The sequence below is a fragment of the Onthophagus taurus genome, chromosome 6, assembly GCF_036711975.1.
Source record: "Onthophagus taurus isolate NC chromosome 6, IU_Otau_3.0, whole genome shotgun sequence".
NCBI classification, from domain to species: domain Eukaryota; kingdom Metazoa; phylum Arthropoda; class Insecta; order Coleoptera; family Scarabaeidae; genus Onthophagus; species Onthophagus taurus.
In genome coordinates, this window is record NC_091971.1 from 17,401,929 (window position 1) to 17,422,395 (window position 20,467).

Sequence of the window (20,467 nt, forward strand, 5' to 3'; positions counted from 1 at the left end):
ATTTAAATTAAAGTCGATAAAGAAGAGATTTTACTAAAGTCGATAATAAACTAACCTGTAATTATCTGTCAATCTGACAGATGACGGATAGTATGTTTACTAACCTTTCTTAAATTGTGTTTACCCTCGCTTTTTAAAACTTTACCTTCCGCTTAAATTTTAATTAATTAATTAATAAATAATTACTTATTTCTCTTTTTTTAAATCAAACTAAGTAAAAGTGATGACATGACCATGAACCTACGAAAAACTTAACCTCTAAATGAGTCAACAACGTATTTCTTTTCTCTACGCAATGATTCATAGTTATTTTTACTTGATTAATGATAAAGCGTAGTCCTATAAGATTAAATTTAGTTATCTGATAAGATGTGTAGTCCAAGCCAATATTTTGAGGATGCCATAGCGTATGCTAGAAGAGCTGTAGAATTTGATCAAAATGGGCAAGTAGAGCCCGCGATTTATTTTTATAGAGTATCCGCGAAATTATTAGAAAACGCTGCTGACGAGTGCGAAGAGAGAAAAGAAACTTATTTATTAAAATCAGAAGAGTACAAAAACAGGGCTTTAACACTCGAAGAAATGAAAAAGAATCAAGCTGAGGATTGCAGCGATGAAGTTAAACAACTTCAAAAAAGGTACAAATTCTTAGTACAACAAGCTTTAGATGCGGATTCAGCAGGTTTAAAGGATACGGCAGTGAATTTATATACAAACGCAGTGGAATGTGTGACGAAACATCCGGAGTTAATGAAAGATTTTAAGGATTTAACTTTGAAATGTTTGGAAAGAGCCGAGGAATTAAAAGGTATTAAAAGGGAAAGTCCCACAACATCAAAACAACAAGATGAAAGTCCAAATGATTCCAAAATTTATACACAAAGCAATCAAAAGTCTTTATACAGAAGTACATCAATTAATTTAAAAGTTAGTGGTGGATCTGAAAGTTACACTGACGAAGAAAAACGAGTTTTATTTCATACATCAAAAATAAACAACAACGAATTCGTACCTTTCATGTATATAGATTTATCAGAAAAATTTCAATTTGCTATTCCATTCACAGATAAAGACGGATTTCTTGCACTTTCACCAAAACAAAGACGAGATTTCCATAAATGGGTTCGACCCGATGAAATATCTAAAGAACCCACGATATTATTTGGTGATTTTCCCAGTTATTTCAGCATCAAACAAACTATCGTATCAGATTGTTCATTCGTTGCCAGTTTGGCTGTTAGTGCTTCTTATGAAAGAAGATTTGGAAAGAAATTGGTCACTGCTATTATTTATCCACGATCTAAAGATAAAAAACCACTCTACAATCCTTTTGGTAAATATATGATTAAAATGCACATAAATGGGATTACAAGAAAAGTTATTATTGATGATTATTTACCAATTAGTAAATATGGACAATTGTTGTGTTCTTATTCAAGTAATAAAAATGAATTTTGGGTTTCTTTATTAGAAAAAGCTTATATGAAAGTTATGGGTGGTTATGATTTTCCAGGAAGTAATAGTGTAAGTTATTATTTATTACTTTATTATGTATTTTTAGATATCATAAAAATTCATAAAAACCTCTTCTTCTTCTCCTGATCCTTCATAATCCTCCTGATACCTTTATATCTGCTACAGTCTTCCCTCTCTTCTTCCCAACTTCTGCTATTCTTTCTTCCCACTTCATCCTAGGTCTTCCCCTATCCTTATTCTTTGCTTCAAATACCTTTTTTACTATTGTGTTATGTTCCATTCTAATTATGTGGGCGTACCAGTTTAGTTGCTTTCTCTCTATTTTGCTGATTATCTCCTCTTGATGTACTCCCAGTCTTATTTCCTCATTCCTTATTCTATCCCACTTCATCTTCCCCACTATTTTCCATAAAAATTTCATTTCCATTGCTGTGAGCTTTCCTTCTTGTTTATCTTGGAGTGCCCATTCACTGGCATTTCAATTTTATCTGTTCATCTATCTCCTTCCCAAAAATTGTTCTGTTTAGAGAAAGGATGGGCAAACTTAATAGTGGTATGATCGACGTTAATTTTCGTTTTTATGCGCGATCGACTTCGAAAATGGGCTAAATTAAAAACAAGTACAAATTTAATTAAGGTCTTTATTGATAATAATATATTAAATACAGTGTGTTAATTAATTATCCTACCCAACGTCATCATTGCAAGTATGCAACCAATGTCACAGTATTGGTATTGCTATACGCAAATCGCGTATTATATTGTATGGTCCATTTAACTTGGGACAAGCGATTATCTCGAAAACAGTTCATTTTACATAAAAATAAACCATATGAAAGTTGTTCTGTGCGAAGGGGGAAACCATATGACGATAACATTTTTTGACCTTGACTTTATTTTCAAGGTTATATGAAGGTCACGACCAATTTTTTAAATGGCACTCATATGTATATACAGGGTTAGCTTTTTTCCATGTTTAGTATGGAGATCTCGAAAACTAGCGGAGATAAAGAGACGATTAAATAGGGAAAGAATTGCAGTTTCATGAACTCAATTTAATGAGCTTTTTGTTTTTTGGATGAAATGCATGGCTAACTAGATATCTCGAAAAAACCGTTTTTTTTGTTATATCGTTCGATACCTATGGCTCCGCTATTATTGATTTTAGGAAAAATATGTAAAGAAAAAATTTGTAGGGTATTACATGTTTAATAAAGCAGTTTAACTGATTTTTTTATTTAAGCAATAATTTTTGAGTTATGACACAAATTTGTAATTTTTCTAATGGAAACCATAGTTGGCCAAGACTTTAGAAAGAAGCCCTTTTCTCAACGATTCTAATGATATACCACTTGACATGGATATTTTTATTAATAAATAAATTATAGCCATTCATTCTTTTAATTTGCAAAATTGTTCAGGTAGTATGCTATGGAAACAATTGATAGATACGTTTGCAAACGTATGTGTCCATGATTTCGTTCGCTAGCTTATTAAGTGATGGTGCCCCATCGTGTTGAAGCCATTTAAGCAAATGACGTGTCTGCAGGAGCAATTTATTCAACATATTATCGAACTCGTTCTGTAGAAAGTGAAGATAATGATCTCCGTTTAACGTATCATAAAAAATGTACGGACCAAGAATTCTTGAACAAATGACACCGCACCAAACATTAAATCCAAACTAAACTCTCTTGAACATGGTGCGGATTTTCCTGCATCCATAAATGTTGATTATGTCTATTAAACATGCCGCATTTTGTAAATTGTGTTTCATCTGTCCACAAAACTTTAATGTAAGCTATGATCAGCTTCACACATGTTAATAAACCACGGTAGTGTTTGTGAAACTGCCATTTTATATGCATGAAATCTATGCTTTTTTAGTTCTCTTACGACAGTACGTTGTGACGTGCCTGCTTTAGATGCAACTTGTGTTGAAACCGATGCATCTTGCTGGATTCGTGCTAATACATTTACTTCTGTCTTGTATCTTGAGTTGGTTTACAAAAAGGACCATACTCGCCCAAATTATCAGCCTCTTCAAAGTAGGTAGAGAAGGCTGGCGACGATCAAAATACTTTTCTGCAGCTTGTATTGCATTTTTATAGCATAAAATGTAACACTCAATGATATCACGCTTTTATTGATTAGAAAATTCATATTGATTATAATTTACAAAACCTCAATCAACGTTAATTAGAAACTAAACGAAACATACATAGATACGTTTTATCTATCAATTGTTTCCATAGCATACTGCCTAAACAGTTTTCCAATTAAAAGAATAAATGGCTATAATTTATTTATTAATAAAAATATCTATATTAAAATAATAAACAAATAAATATAACTTCTTATCTTGCAAAATTATTAAGAAGTTATATTTATTTGTTTATTATTTTAATATAGATATCTTATCTTGCAAAATTATTAAGAAGTTATATTTATTTGTTTATTATTTTAATATTTAAACGAAACTTGCAACATGGATATCAACAGTTAAAAATATCTATGTCAAGTGGTATGTCATTAGAATCGTTGAGAAAAGGCCTTTTTTATAAAGTCATTGCCATATATATAAAGTTATGGTTTCCATTAGAAAAATTACAAGTTTTTGTCATAACTCAAAAATTATTGCTTAATCGAGATATCGAACAGAGACATCGAAACCGAGATCGGTTTTTTCGAGATATCTAGTTAGCGATGCATTTTATCCAAAAAACAGAAAGCTCATTAAACTTAGTTAATGAAACTGCGATTCTTAATACTAAACATGCAAAAACAAACTCACCCTGTTACTCACCCATATTTCATTGTAAAATCTGAATCTGTGGATGAAAGTAAAAATTAGGTTTTTTATCCATTTCACCCTTTTTAATTATAATATGAAAGATCAAGGACAAATTATACTTTGGTGATGACTTTTTTTAATATATTGTTTTTATACTTTGATTTATGTACAAATTTGTGTTTAAATGTAACTTAAAAGTTTACTACTTGACGTAAGTCCATATATCCAATTTTATTAAATAACACTTAAAACTTTATTTTTAATCATACAAACTTGTAACTTAATTATAATATGTTTTGTTTGTTAATTTTGTAGGTTCTAATTCTACTGAGGAAGGGCTTGTGCCCGAAACTAGTTAAAAATAGAGAAATAAACATTTAAAAAAGTCATCACCAGAGTATAATTTGTTTTTGATCTTTCATATTATGATACAAGTAAAGTAATTAAAAAAGTTCAAAAGATGTTTCACCGTCGTAGGTACTGGCAAAACCACACGGTAATTTTTTTTTATTTAATTATTTTGCTTTTATCCATAGATTCAGATTTTGCAATCAAAAACTAAATAGGGTGCCATTTAAAAAATTTGTCGTAACCTTCATATGGCCTTGAAAATAAGGTCATGGTCAAAAAATTTTATCGTTATACGGTTGTCATTTGTTCATTTTGCATAAAAATGAACCGTTATCGAGATAATCGCTTGCCTCACGTTAAATGGACCATTCTGTCGATTTCTATATTATTAATAGTTGCCATGACTGGTCTGTGGTTGGTTCCTATTTGTGCTTTTGCTTCAGTCTTTACCTCCTCGACTTTGTTTTGGAAGTTTCGGGTGTATGTTATGTAATTAATAATACTCTTAGCATCCCTTTCTTCCGCCACAAACGTATATTTATCTTGGCTCCTCTGACTCTACATAGTGTTTCCAATCAATAAGTCGTTTATTTGACAAAATTCCAGCATTCTTTGCCCATTTCTATTCATAACTGCCTCTCCCCCTTCTCTATATCATTACATATTTTCGCATTCCAGTCTCCCATTATAATTACTTCCTCTCCTTATTCTCTGGATTTATCGAAGCTTTTCTGCAGGCTTGAGTAAAAATCTCGTAATTCTTCTTCTTCTGTTCCTTCCGTTGGTGCGTAGATTTGAATTATATTTACCTTTCCGTTAATTTCCAATTCCAGAATTCTTGAATTTACTGGTGCATACTTATTTACTTTGCTCCATGTATTTTCGTGGACTCCTGAAAAGTATAGACAATAATTGTTTGATAATTGTATGCTTCCCCTTCCCTTCTTTTTCGCTTCACTAATTCCCATTATTTCTATCCCAAATCTTTCCGTCTCGTCCATTATTTTCCTTTCCTTTCCCGTTATAGTTGTAATATTCCACGTCCCCATCTTTATAACTTTCTTATTTTCTCCTTGCTTTTTCCTGCGTTTATCCATATTCCTGCCATTTTCATCCTCAGTAAAGTCTCCTTTTCTTAGTAGGTACACTTAGTATTTTGAATTTATGGGGCGTTTTTTTTTCTTTTTCCATATCGTCTGGTGATCTTTTCGAAATTGTACGTTTATTATTCCTGCCAGCTTCTTCATCCACTATCTTCCCCTGGTCGTTTGGTTACAATTTGTTGTATTGTAAATAAGCTGTAACTCCTTTCCTCCTGAGTTCCCTTAGTTCAGTCATCAAATCATATCTCTCTCTCTCTCTGAATTTTCTTAGAGTAGTCCTCATCTATCCATATATTCGTTCCTTTTAACTTTTTAGCGTTTTTTAGGATATCCATCCTTCTGCCTTCCTTTGTTAGTTATACTTCTGATGACAATATCATCGCTTGTTAAATTTACTCCGATATTCCTCATTAAGTTAATCACTTCATTCTCTCTCTTTTCGAAACTTTCAAATCTTTCTTCTTACCACATTTTTATGTCTTACCTCTCTTTCCAGCATATCTGTACGTTTCTTCTGTTCCACAATGTTCTCTTTAAATTCCTCATTTTCCCTTTTGTGTCGAGTCATCTCCCTTTTAATGTTGGTCAGCTCTTCCTTTATGTCTCTTAACATATTTTCAATTTTTTTCATATCTGACATCCTTCGTCTATCTGTTTATCATCACATTCTTTTTTTAGAATTAAATCTTCAGATATGTATTTTTAGATATCACAAAAATATCATATAATATTATATCAGTGTTTCTTCAATAGAATATAGATCTTCATGCTTTAACTGGTTGGATACCAGAACGTGTTGGAATCCGTAACAAAGATCCTGATTTCAACAAAACCAGTCTTTTCAACACCCTCGAAACGAGACTTTCAAAAGGAGATGTTTTAGTTTCTGTAGCTACCGGAGAATTATCAGATGCAGAAGCTGAAAGAACGGGTTTAGTGGCAACTCATGCTTATGCTGTATTGGATGCAAGGACTATTGATGATGTCAGATTGTTACAATTAAAAAATCCTTGGTCCCATTTGAGATGGAAAGGAAACTATTCCGAGTTAGATATAAGACACTGGACGCCACAATTACAAAAAACCTTAAATTACGACCCAAATAGTGCTGCTGCTTTTGATAATGGGGTATTTTGGATTGATTTTGATAGCATTTGTGCGTTTTTTGATGTTTTTTATATGAATTGGAACCCAGAATTATTTAAATATACTTATTGTATACATGAGTGAGTAAATTCGTTTTCCTTTCATAAATTAAACTCAAATGTAAACTGTTTTAGATCTTGGAATGCAGGTAGAGGTCCAATAAAAGATCTTTACACAATTGGACAAAACCCACAATACACTTTAGAAGTAAATCCGGATACTCAAGGTGCCGTTTGGGTTTTATTAACACGTCATATAACGGATATAGAAGATTTCCGCGAAAATCGTGAATACATAACACTTTTAGTGTACAAAGGAAACGGAAAAAGGGTTTATTATCCCCATGATCCGCCCCCTTACATCGACGGTGTTCGAATAAATAGCCCTCATTATTTATGTAAAATAATTCTTGGTCCTGGGAGTGGAACAAAATACACACTTGTCGTATCGCAATATGAAAAGAGTACCACAATTTACTATACTTTAAGAGCTTATGCGACGTGTCCATTTACGTTAAATAAAATTGGTGATCCATATCGATTTGAAAAAACCGTTTCTGGGGAATGGAATGGATTAAGTGCGGGAGGTTGTGGAAATCATGCAACTTATAAAAATAACCCAAAATTTAGAGTCGATTTAGATTCTTCTACGAATAATAATAGTTTATTTATTGAATTGAAAGGTCCAAAACAATTCCCAGTGGGATTCGATGTAACAATTGTTAATGTTAGTGATGAAGATGTAACTGCACCTTTTAAAACTGTTTCTTCAGGAGTTTATAGACAAGGTTACGTGGTTTTATCACTTGAAAATATCCCTAGAGGATCTTTAAGTATTACTCCGTCCACTTTCTTACCAAATCAGGAAGCACCATTTATTTTATCTGTGAAATGTTCTGGATCTATTAATATTACAAGAGAAAGATAAAAGATAGTTTTATTTTTAGTCAGATTATTGTAATTGTAAAGATTAAGAGTAATTTATATTTGTATTTAATAATTGAAAATAAAATTTATTGTTATTGCATTTTAATAAAGGATTAATAAAAAAAGTTGTATAGATTTTAAAAATTTATAAATTTTTTGAAATTTTCCACTTCAATTTTATTTTTTAACAAATTCAATAAACTTCATGAAATGATTGTGAACTATATTATGAATAGTATTCTATACAAATGAGAGGCATATTACAAACCACCTTTGAAAGGAATCTTGCGCAGTTAGACATTTCAATAAAAACGCATTATTATCATGCCATTACATTTAACCGTAGTAATTTGTTGTTGCTTTGCTGTTGAGTATAAACGGGAGCTCTTATCATTGATTTTCTAAATTACCCAACTTAATCCATAGGCTAACAATCGGTAGCTTGAGTTAATCGTTAATTTCCGATATCTACGATTACTTGTGGGTTATCTAACAAGAAATTGTATATTGGCTTATTTGTGCTGAGTCTCCGTTTAACCCCTTAATACATAAGCCTGAGTCTGACGGGTTCACTCAAAAATGGCGAAATTATGTAAGCCTAAGTTATCACAGGAGTGAGCTGTGATATATGTATAAGCGTCATATTCCATCCGGACTCCAGAAACAGAAACTAAAGGAAGGAAAATTATTGCTTTTGAAAGAAGGAAGTTTATGGTTATGAAATGGCGTGACGAAAAAGACGTGTTTCTACTACAGACTATAATAAACTAAAAAGGCCAGACCCTTGAAGACTGGCCGAACGCCATAGCCATAAATTTATTCCACCAACTAAAAAAACTTGCGCTCACAAGATGTTGAGCAGTGTGCTGTAAAAAGGATAACCAGTATTATTGTAGAATATGTGATAAAGCTTTCTGCATTGACAAACACTGGATTGGAGGTATAACATTTTTTATCATAGTATTCTATTAACTAATTTAAAGTATAATCATTTCCAGAAGTTCGCCAAATTGGTTGATTTACTAAATCACAGATTGTTTAATAAATTTTCATGGTGTATTTATATCCATTTATAAGCCAATCTTTTATCTACATTTCATCACTTTTAGACAAACAGCTAGTGCAATGTTCACGTAAATAACTTCATCATCATTTAATATGTTGAATACATAAGGAATTATCATCCTACCACTTTATTCTGCATAATTAAGGCTATACTTTGTTAGGCACGTATTTAGTTGGAAATAAGAATCATGTTCTAGAGTCATGTGAATACTCACTTATAGAATCGATGTCTGTAAGTTAAACCTTAGATACAAGGGTTTCGTTATATGACCATAAAAATATGGTCTAAAAATGGTGTCCAAAAACATTGTTGCATGCTGCTACAAAAAAATATCTTCTAGGAGACCTGGCAAATTATTCTCATAGAAATTACAGTAACTTTTACTCTTCAGTACAAAATATGATTGACTATCAGTTTCACAGTCTTTGGTGATTATGTCGTTATAAAAAATGCGCATGAGTAAAATGCGCTTTCTCGGTAAACATTATGGACATTGGTTAAAAACATTATGGAAGAAATTAGGATTGTAGTATGTTTCGTTTAATGCCCATATGCCAAATTTTACTCTCAATAGATTATATCAGGGATAAAGTATTAGAACACGTGATGGATGATATAGATACAAATTTTATCTTTATGGCATCTAGGAACGCCTATTTCATGAAAACAAAGGTTGAGTATAATCCTACCCCCATTATACTCAACATCTCGCAATAACAGTTCTTCCTGATAACTTATAACTGCTCGATAGTTATCGTATAAGTGTTGTTAGGTTGCGTGCTACTTCGGTGCAAGATTGACTTAGGAAAAGAATATGATAATGTATCAATTTTCTTCTCTGTTGTATTTAATCCTTGAATTACAAAGTTGACGTCAATCGTTATCAATTTTCTGATAATTTGCGAAACTAACTAGATTTGGAAACAGTCATAATAATGGCACAATAGATTCTTCGCTTATGTTTATTATTATTGCTGCCGGGCGAAGATCTATTGTAACTTAAGCCCTCCAAAAGTTTAGGGCAAATGTAGGTATTTGATGAACTTTGAAATTTTAGTATTACTCCAAGATCTTGTCCCTTTATGTCGGTAGGTGTCAGGCGTACTTTACCGAAAATTTTGTGTCTTAGACGGTCTCTCTGACTCATCATTACAAAGTGGACAACTTTGATCCTCAAGTCCCTTTACTGAGACATAAAATCTCTTTGATTTTGTTTTGCGACGGGGTTATTATCTCTTCGCTTGTCTGTGACCTGGAAGTTCTTTCCAGCGTAAGGCTACCTTTGAGGCAACTATTGATTACCTGTTTTAAATGGCTTTTTTGTAGTTCACAACCGAGTTGGGATCCAATAAAGGGCATTTTCGGTGCGTCTTTGACCAGCTTCTCCGCCTTTTCATTGTTTGTCCCTCAATGTCTCTGTGACCTGGAACCCACCATAGAGTAACATCATTGCTCCTAGAGAGTTCTCTCAGGTTGCTGGTACACTCTCTGATCAATGCGGAGTCACACGTGTAGGCCAGAATTGCCTTTAGAGCGGCCCAACTGTCTGTAAAAATGTTTATGGATGCACCTTTCTGTCCCTTTTTTACGTTGAAAACGGTGCAGAAGTTTATAGCAAGCTTCTGGTTGAAAAATGGTTATGTCCGCGTTCAGGGGCAATTTAATGTGGCTATTTGGTCCACTAACTCCGGATCCAACTCAATCAAATAGTCAATGGGGGAACTGTCTTTGAAGCATCGATATACCGGCTCCTCTTTTAAGTTGAGGCTCAGCCCTCATCTAATCATTCCTGCTTCTAAATATGACCTTATACGGCTGATCAAAATTATATACTGTTTAGACATGGGTCCTTGAGGATTTCGAGATGTCCTCTGAGGTTACCCTGCATCAACTTGAGTGAAGAGTATGTTCTCAGTGATAAGGTAGTTAAAGTAGCCTCCTTTTTTATGTATAAATGAAGTGGTGTGAGACCGAGTAAGGCTTTAAGAGCAGTCGTCGGACAAGATCTTATTGCACCTGTTATATTAAGACATGTTAACCGCTGAAATTGTACCAGCTGTTGTTGTGCTGTCTTATGATTTGTTTTTGGCCGCTAAACCAGTGAGGCATAGGCGACCATAGGTCTGATTATTGCTACGTAGGCCCAGTGTACCATTCGTGGTTTAAGACCCCAGTTCCTTCCATGGAGCCTGTTGCAGATCTGATTAAGCATAATGGCTTTTTTTTCTCACCTTGACTATTTGGGAGTTCCAGTTTAATTTACTGTCTAGTATTACCCCTAGGTATTGATTGACTTCTGTTTTGAGGTTAATAGTTCTGCCTTTAATGGAGACTGCTTTATAACTCTTGTAATGAGGTAGTTTATAACATTGACTTATTTATGCAAAATGTTCTGTATAATATGGTTATCTTGTTATATAATTTTAGTATTTGGAGGTATGAGAATGGATCGAAATATTTTTTCTAATATTTTTTTATATTTATAGAATCGAAATCGAGGCATCTACAAAATGTCATTTTAAGACAAATTCCAAAGACAACCAGCGCATTTCGGCTGGGTGTGAAAGTTTGTAGGGTTTAATGCGACAAAAATTTTGGAATTGTTGCAAAAAACGAGTAAGTTTTGAGCTAATTGAAAAATAACGACATCCCAAGAAAATTGTTCAATTTCATTGAATAACTTTGCACAGGCATAAGATGCACATAAATTGAAACTGAGGCATATACATTTAAAAAATGTAAATTTGGCATATCGTTTTTGAATATAGCCATTTCAGAGTTTCTTCTCCAATCATTAAAAATTACCGGAAAAATTTACTGGATTAATGACAGAAATTTATCATGCATCATACAACAAATGTAAATTATTAAATTACTGAGCACGCAAACAGGAGGTTGTGTACTGCTATAAAAGTCGTAATATACAAATCTATGTTTCTTGCTGCTCCATCAGTTTTCGTAGAAGTCGAAAATATTGTATTTACTGTTGTCTGCTTATTAATAGCTTACACGGATTTTATTTCAAAGTAGGTGCGATTTATGTTAAAGCGTTAGATTACAACCATATAACGAGAGCGCGGTAGACGAAGAGTGGTGCTCGAGATCGATCAACTACAAAGTACGTTTGGCAGCATGGGAATTATCTTCACAAGGACCTAAGACTTTGATCATATTAACGTATTTTCTGTTAGTATACCTTGTCAGTTTGAATTTAAAACTTTTTGAAGGATTCAAGAGTTAATAAATGCTTAAATACATAATAGTACTTTATAATCAAGTAAATCCATAGCAACTATAATACAAGGCTTCAAAAGAGTTATAAAAACTACATTCTTATATAGTTAAGAACTTCCATACAATGTCTAGTTTTTTTAGGGGATGACCACCCCTATATTTTTAAATAGCAACCCCTGTCGAGTTTTACCTTATTTTTAACTTAATGAAAAAAGAAACACAACCCCATAAACCAAAACCCGATATCTTAATTCTTTCAAGAATTATGAGGTTTTCTTACTGTTGATTTAGAAATTGGTGGTCCTTGGTGAAAAAATCATTGAAGATTGACCGAAAAAGAACGAATCATTCTTTTAATGATTCTTGGCTTTGGGGATAGAACAACGATGACGTTGTGAAGTACAGCACATCTTCAATAATTTTTTCATCAACGACCACCGATTTCTAAATCAACAGTCGAAAGAACTGTTCGAAGATTTCAAGAAGAGGGAACTGTGAAAGATCTTTCGAGAACTGGTAGACCGAAACCTGAAACAACTCCAGAAAAAACCAAAAAAGTGTTACTGTGTCTTTTATTGAAGAACCTTCAAGTTCCTTACTAAAAGCGTCTCAGGTACATGAAATTGGTTAAAAGTCTGTCCACAGAATTTTTAAAAGAAATAACTATTTCCCTTATAAGTTTCACCTACTTCAAGAATTGAACGAAGGTGACTTCAAACGAAGGTTGGAATTCTGTGAAATAGTACGTGAAAAATGTGATGTTGACAGAAATTTTCTTTTGAATGTTGTTTTCTACAATGAAGCTACTGTCTACTTGAATGGTAAGGTTAATAGGCACAATTGTCGTTATTGGAGTGACGAAAATCCAAGTTTAATAAGAGAAAATCATACTCAGAAACCGTAGAAAATTAATGTATGAGCTGGTATTATGGGAGAGAATGTAATTGGTCCATTTTTTATTAATGAAAATTTGGACGGAGACATATATCTGCAACTGTTAGAAAATCAAGTAGTTCTAAGTGCAATGTGGAGGTTTTATAGGGGATGACCACCCCTACATTTTTAAATAGCAACCTCTGTCGAGGTTTACCTTATTTTAAAGTTAATGAAAAAAGAAACACAACCTCATAAACCAAAACCCGATATCTTAACTCTTTTAAGAATTATGAGGTTTTATTTCGACTGTTGATTTACAAATTGGTGGTCCTTGATGAAAAAAATCATTGAAGACTGACCGAAAAAGAAAGAATCACTCTTTTAATGGTTCGTGGCTTTGGGGATAGAACAAGATCTTACGATGAAGTACAGCACGTCTTCAATGATTTTTATCATCAACAACCACCGATTTCTAAATCAACAGTCGAAAGAACCGTTCGAAGATTTCAAGAAGAGGGAACTGTGAAAGATCTTTCGAGAACTGGTAGACCGAAATCTGAAACAACTCCAGAAAAAACCAAAAAAGTGTTACTGTCTTTTATTGAAGAACCTTCAAGTTTCTTATTAAAAGTGTCTCAGGTACATGAAGTGGTAAAGTTCTGTCTACAGAATTTTGAAAAGAAATAACTATTTCCCCTATAAGTTTCACCTACTTCAGGAATTGAACGAAGGTGACTTCAAAAGAAGGTTGGAATTCTGTGAAATACTACGTAAAAAATGTAATGTTGACAAAAAATTTCTTTTGAATGTTGTTTTCTACAATGAAGCTACTGTCTACTTGAATGGTAAGGTTAATAGGCACAATTGTCGTTATTGGAGTGACGAAAATCCAAGTTTAATAAGAGAAAATCATACTCAGAAACCGCAGAAAATTAATGTATATGGTATTATGGGAGAGAATGTAGCTGGTCCATATTTTATTAATGGAAATTTGGACGGAGACAGATATCTGCAACTGTTAGAAAATCAAGTGGTTCCAAGTGTACGTGCCGTATGCCCTAATGGTATTGACAATATGTGGTTCCAACAAGATCGTGCTCCTCCACATTTTGGTCGCGCAGTCCGAGACTTTTTAAGCTGCACGTTTCCAAACAACAATTTGGACAATTTGAACATTTGTTATAAAAATCATAATAAACGTGCAAAAAAACATGAAAACATTTTATTTTCCCATTTGGTAGTCAACCGCTCATAATTCTTGAAAGAATTAAGATATCAGGTTTTGGTTTATGGGGTTGTGTTTCTTTTTTCATTACCTTTAAAATAAGGTAAAGTTCGATAGGGATTGCTATTTAAAAATGTAAGGGTAAAAAAACTCCACATTGCATGGAAGTTCTAAACTATCTAAGAATGTAGTTTTTATAACTCTTTAGTGACCCCCAAATTTTCAATTTTTTTTCATATACACAAATCTACGTTTCTTGCTGATCCATCAGTTTTCGTAGAAGTCAAAGTAATAAGAATTCAAAGTAGATGCGATTCATATTAAAGTAGTACATTACAACCATACAATAGGAGCGGGGTAGACGAAGAGTGGTGCTCGAGATCGATTAACTAGAAAGTACGTTTGGGAACGTTTGGAAGCATGGGAATTATCGTTACAAGGACCTAAGACTTTGATCATATCAACGTATTTTCTGTTATATCTTGCCATTTTAAATTTAAAAACTTTTTGAAGAATTTAAAAGTTAATAAATGCTGCAGCTGAAATACATAATAAATTCAAAATCAAGTAAATCAAATATAATTATTTATTTTGCCAAATTGATTACATTTCTGAAACACAACTTCCTTACAATTTTATCTGAAAACGACTATGGGACAAAACGACTTTTGAGATTTAGATAGTAAAATCCGTTTTTATCTTATTTTTAATTATGGAATATGCAATTGTCATATTGTTAAGATGTATAACAGCGCGTCTTAATATACTTTAACGAAAAGGTGACTTAGCATACTGGAGGAGTAGGAATTTAAGTGTGACGATTAAATGCAAACTCACTCTGTCTATTGATATATTCATCCTCAATTTTAATAGATGCAAACTACATAGTAACCCAAATGTTATTTTACGTTATTTGGACCAACATATTTTTTAAAATGTAAAAGGTTTTTTGAAGAATTTCATGTAATTTTTAATAACCTTAAATAGCGTTGGTTACGGAAGCACATTATTTCTTTTAATAAGCATTAAAAACCAGTTCAATTTTTAGGCCAATTCGAGTCCAACTCGCTATCTCCTTTTGACACACCTTCCGTCTCGCATTTCTTTCAATCTTTTGGGTCTTCGCGAAAGTTTGTAGTTGAAGAATACGAAGACACCAAGACGCATGACTTTTTACCTGTACATTAATAATGTTTTTTAAAGTTATTGTTAATTTTATTTATTAATTTTTTTTGTGAGTTTAAGTTTTTTTTGTGCAAGTTAAAGTGAAGTTACTTTTTTTTGGATATTTTTGGAAATACAAAAGGAGTGCTTTATTATTTCATAATCAGTAAGTTATTAAAAAAAATTTTTGTTATCATTTAGTTTAATTAAATAATATAAATAATTCCAATAATTTAGAGCTATAAATGTTCTAATATTTTATTTGGAAATAATTAGAATTAAAAAAATGTTGGCAATAACGGTTTAAATTAAATCATTTCAAAATAATACAAAAAGTGCATTACGGTTTTATCGTTTTTTATAAATGAAGTCTTTTAGGAAGTGCAGGTGAATGTCTGGGTCACGTATTTCATCTCTGAGTGGATCATCAGCTGCGCCTTCGAAAGGAGGACAAAGTTCAGGCGGTCAGTGATGTCTTCAGGCATCACCCGACAATAATTCAAGTTCACGAAAGCGATCTTAAATCGTTGACCTCATTTTTTCTTTCTATTTCGCCTAAAAATTTTTATTATCAACACACAAAGGATTATTACACTTTAATTCTCGCTTTTTATAACAAAAAAGATTTTCAATTTTCTTTGTAAGTCGCCTTTTAGGAAGTAATAGTGAAACAAGATTAAATCTTCTGTTCTCTGTTTATTTTGTTTTATGCAATACTTTTATTTTTCATCTTTCCAGTATTAAAGGTTTCAATTAAACCAAGAATGAGAAAATGAGAGACATAGAACGGGACATTTGGGGAGTTGAAACCGGAACTTTCTTCAATTACGCGGAAAGTGAAAGGTTTCCTAGCGTTCACAGTGTATCTATACAACGATTAGATGCATTATTATACACTCAAGCAGGTGAGTTACAAATTATACCTTGTGTAATATTAGAATGGAGATTTCTCACAATATTTACACAACAAAACAAGTATTTTCTTAAAATATTTTAATTATTGTTATCTATTCGTAACAACAATTTCTAAAAGATATTTTAAATATGATTACAAATACCGTATCATTATTGACCCCTTTGTAATTGCATACTATAGCACAATTACGACCTAATTGTCACTATGGATTAATTAACGGCATTGTCACATTACGTTTACGTCGCGTTGTCCACTCAACCATAAAACAACCCCTATTTTCGGGTAAAAATAGATATCGAATAGATTTATCCTAAGTAGATGATTGAAATAGTTAAATACGGGCGAGGATAAGTTAAATTCAAAATTCATTAGAGTTGCGATTTAGTTAAAGTAAAGTTAGTTACGTTCAAGTGAGTTTGTTACTTAATTTGAGTGAAAACTACCCGCTCAAGTATTTTGGAATCAAGTGTTTAATTCGAACGTAAATTTAAAACTTAATGAGTCCACCCCCGTGAATTTAATAGCTACAGAGCTGAGTGTTATTTATAGGTTGAACTTAATTACAAGAAGTGTAATGGAGTGGACAACCTGTGCACTTTTATCAAGAGTTTTAAAATGCCAAACGATTCACCAGGATTCTCTCGGGAAATAATGTTATTACCTGGATTACGTTAGTAATAAAAAATTATATATTTTGTGGTGAATTTAAAAAATTTATATATTAGTTTTTTTTCAGAAGATTATTTTAATTATAAGATATATATAAATACTTTTTAAAAATAAATTTATTATCTTTATTAGTTAGATTACGCATTGAATCAGAAAATCTTACGCACATTGAAAGATTTGCAAGTTACATTAATTCATTTGTTATATTTGTGCGAATAAAAAAAATTACACATACCATTAGCCAATATGTAAATTTATTTTACACTTTGCACAAATATAAATGCTGAGACTTACACAATTTACAACGTCGTAGATTTATTATCATCATTCTTGATTACGTGACCACTTTGTTAAGCCGAACTACTTCGGGAATAGAGGCTTCAAGTGGTGAAGTCCGAGATGGTCCCGGTTGATTGATACTACTATCATCTTCTGCCTTCATCAGACGTACCGCAATATACGACTTGATGTCTAGTTACGACATTTCTATTCATTTGCCATGTTGAATAATTTCCAACAATTGACGCACATTAGCATTGCCTAGCAAATTCTGAAACAACGGTCATCACCATTTTTTGCCTCGCACATTTATTCGATAATTCGAAATTGCGTTATCGTGTACGTCTAGAATTCCGATATATTTGTTATATGATGAGATAAAGTTTGGCTAAAATCATCATGTCTTACTGCTGAATTATCTATTCCATCTAATCAAAGATATTTTTGACTGTTCGTCAAATATAGAATCGTAACAACCTCGTTTCTATTCGATTATCCGTTTCGATCATACAATTTTTCTATTCTTCAATAATTTAATTGTCTTCTAAGCCATCTCCTCACTAATTTCCATATATTGACTCTAAACGTAATAGTTAATTGGTCATTGTGTCAGGTATTGCCTATTTTGTCGCCAGTATTCTAATTTAATTGGATTTAAATTTCCCTTGTTAGAGCTTTCAGTCATAATGTTCATGATTCTGATGACTCTGCTCCTCCTATGTATGATTCGATTTTCTGACACTTCATTTTCTATGCTTAATTATTGTTTTGAATCACCATTCTTGTAAACCTTGCTTGTGCCAACCGGTATGCTTCTTCCGTTTTTGTTGTTCCATTTTGTAACTCCAAGTCTATAGTGCTTGGAATAATTATAAAACTCCCAAAGAAGGATGATCTATCGAGATACAGTAATTCGACGGGCATCACACTTTTTAATATGATTAATAAAGTCATAGCTCAGATAATAAATTCAAGACTGAATCATGATTACCAGAAACCACCAACAACGAGGTATGATATGGATTACACCAACAACTATAAAACGTAGATTATGCAGAGCACATATGCCTAATAGTGCATACTTTCAATGATATGTAAGCGCACATAAAGAAACTGAGTGAACAGGCCAAATCGGTAAGACTCAATAGCAACAACCAAGGAAGGTTCACAATAGACAATACACAAATAGAAGACGTTTGGCAGTTCACTTATTTAGGCAACGTAGTAACCAACACAGGAAGCACCGAAGAAGACATAAGAAACCGCATAAATAAAGCCAGAGAAGACTTTTGCAATGCTGATAGAGGTTACATAGCCCATATCTTCCATATATTTGCATCAAATGAAATGAAACTGGATTGCGCACGCCCTTCGGAGGGAATCTGAAAATATTGTGAGGACAACATTGGACTAGAACACACAAGGCACAAGAGGGAGGCGCAAGATAAAGTGGCGGAAGTCCATTATGAAAGAGATAAAGACAATATGAAGTAAACTGGCTGGAAATCAAATTGGTAGCCCAAAATCGAAGACGATGGCGTATTTGTCGAGACCCTATGTGTCGTGGGTTATGTGTTAATATAAGTAGATAATGTTGTTTGTAAAGCTGTATTAATGTTTTTTGTCCATTATTATTTAGGACATATTCTACATACCTTCCAGTGACCTTATTATACAATACGTTACATTTCCTATCGCTAAAAAGAGCATCAAGTTCCTCGTCCAATATGTAATTGTTATAATTTCACAATATTGTTTAATGTTATAAAAAATGTTTTATAGGAATTATTGTTTGGTGATTCACAGTTGCAGATGGTAGCTGTTCTTATCCACATGAAAGTTCTCCGTATCTCCTCTGTATATTATGTACCTGTTATTGGAACATTATTGATTGCCTAGAAAATAATTTTATTTCTCCTTTGAGGGTAATATAAAATAGCTACTTTAAGGGCACGCCTGTGCATATCGTGCACATACAGTGTGCGGCAAAATTATGGAATAAATTCGATAAAACACTTATAAGCATAATGTAATATATAGACATATAATGTCTATATATAGACATTATTTTGCAAAAACGGCGAAACAAGTCTAGATTAGTAAAAATGTATGTTTTTCAAAACATACATTTTTAACCAATATTCACTACCACTTTTTTTTTACGAAATATTAGACTATTTATTTTGTTACTTGTATAAGTGTACAAGTTCTTCTACCTTATTCAACACCATCCGGAATTGATTCAAAATAGATCGTATATTGCGCAGCTTTTATAAATTATATTTCAAATATTCATGCATTAAGCTTATTGGAGCTCCAGTATCGATTAAAATCCCTAGTCGACTATAAAATTTGGGGATTAAGAGAATAGGTGGAAAGTAACTATCTTTGGTGTTAGTGGTATATTCCTACACATGGCATCGATTGGTATTGTATTCTTTCTGGCTGCATATTTTAAAGGTGCTATCAAAAAGAAGCCAAAGAGAAACCAGAAATGAAGCAATAAGAAGACAGACAGAAGTTAATTTTTTTACGTTTCTTTCTAACCTCCTTTTGGCTTCAACCAAAACACCAACATTTTAAGACGATAAAGAAACTAGCATAAAGGCAAAAAGAGACTAGAAAAGTTAGCTGTATTTTCTCCTTATTTCTAGAATATAATCTAAAGAAACCATATTGAAGCCAATTATTTTTATTTAGCGTACGACTATAGCACAGGTAATTTGTAAATACACAGAGAATTGTGTATATAAATAGTATAAAAATACATTACAGAACAAATATAGAAACAACAATAACAAGCCTACAAACAAACATCGAAATTACAAGTATGTTCAATTGATGCTTTCGTCGCAGCTAAGAAATGGGATGGGTTGCCACTGTAGGATCTAGTTGGGCGTTGGTTCACTAGGTGTTTAATAGTTTATCTTTCAGCGCTACAGACTCAATTTGGAGAGAGTATTTTTCCCCACCTGAAGAGTGAATCGGAGCACCTGCAGAGTTCGTTCTTATTCTGTTGAGTGTTGCCCAGATTCATCTTGGTTGGTCGAATCATTCTTGTTTGCTTGTAATACATAACATAATCCAGATGGTAGGCGCGGCACTCTTCTCCCAATCTTCTCTTCAGCGCTTAATCTGTCAAGTTATTTTCGATTAGAATTTTTACAGTTTTTAGAGAAGGTTTCTTGAACGGATGTCCCTATTAGCAATTTCAACGTGGGAGCACAGGATCGGTGTTAATC

The 20,467-nt window shown here is 32.7% G+C and overlaps 2 protein-coding genes across 2 annotated transcripts in view; both read left to right on the forward strand.

The window, feature by feature from the left end:
- The first annotated feature begins 282 nt into the window (after positions 1-282).
- On the forward strand, positions 283-7,961 carry LOC111414054 (calpain-7-like). The gene is made up of 3 exons (XM_023045218.2): positions 283-1,524; positions 6,478-6,950; positions 7,005-7,961. The coding sequence occupies exons 1-3, from the start codon at positions 370-372 to the stop codon at positions 7,795-7,797; spliced, it is 2,421 nt and encodes an 806-aa protein (XP_022900986.2). The 5' UTR covers positions 283-369; the 3' UTR covers positions 7,798-7,961.
- A 7,243-nt stretch (positions 7,962-15,204) lies between these two features.
- The window catches only part of LOC111414038 (pleckstrin homology domain-containing family G member 5), a 155,171-nt gene continuing 149,908 nt past the window's right edge, over positions 15,205-20,467 (forward strand). Inside the window, exons 1-2 of the mRNA XM_071197144.1 lie at positions 15,205-15,527; positions 16,100-16,266. Coding sequence (XP_071053245.1) covers positions 16,134-16,266 — 133 coding nt within the window. The 5' untranslated portion in view covers positions 15,205-15,527; positions 16,100-16,133. The remainder of the gene's footprint in view (positions 15,528-16,099; positions 16,267-20,467) is intronic.

Excerpts from the sequence above, each read along its gene's own strand:
- LOC111414054 (XM_023045218.2), top strand. The coding sequence starts at position 370 with ATGTGTAGTCCAAGCCAATATTTTGAGGATGCCATAGCGTATGCTAGA. Across the intron at positions 1,525-6,477 it reads ATTTTCCAGGAAGTAATAGT|AATATAGATCTTCATGCTTT; the intron begins GTAAGTTATTAT and ends TTTCTTCAATAG. Across the intron at positions 6,951-7,004 it reads TATACTTATTGTATACATGA|ATCTTGGAATGCAGGTAGAG; the intron begins GTGAGTAAATTC and ends AAACTGTTTTAG.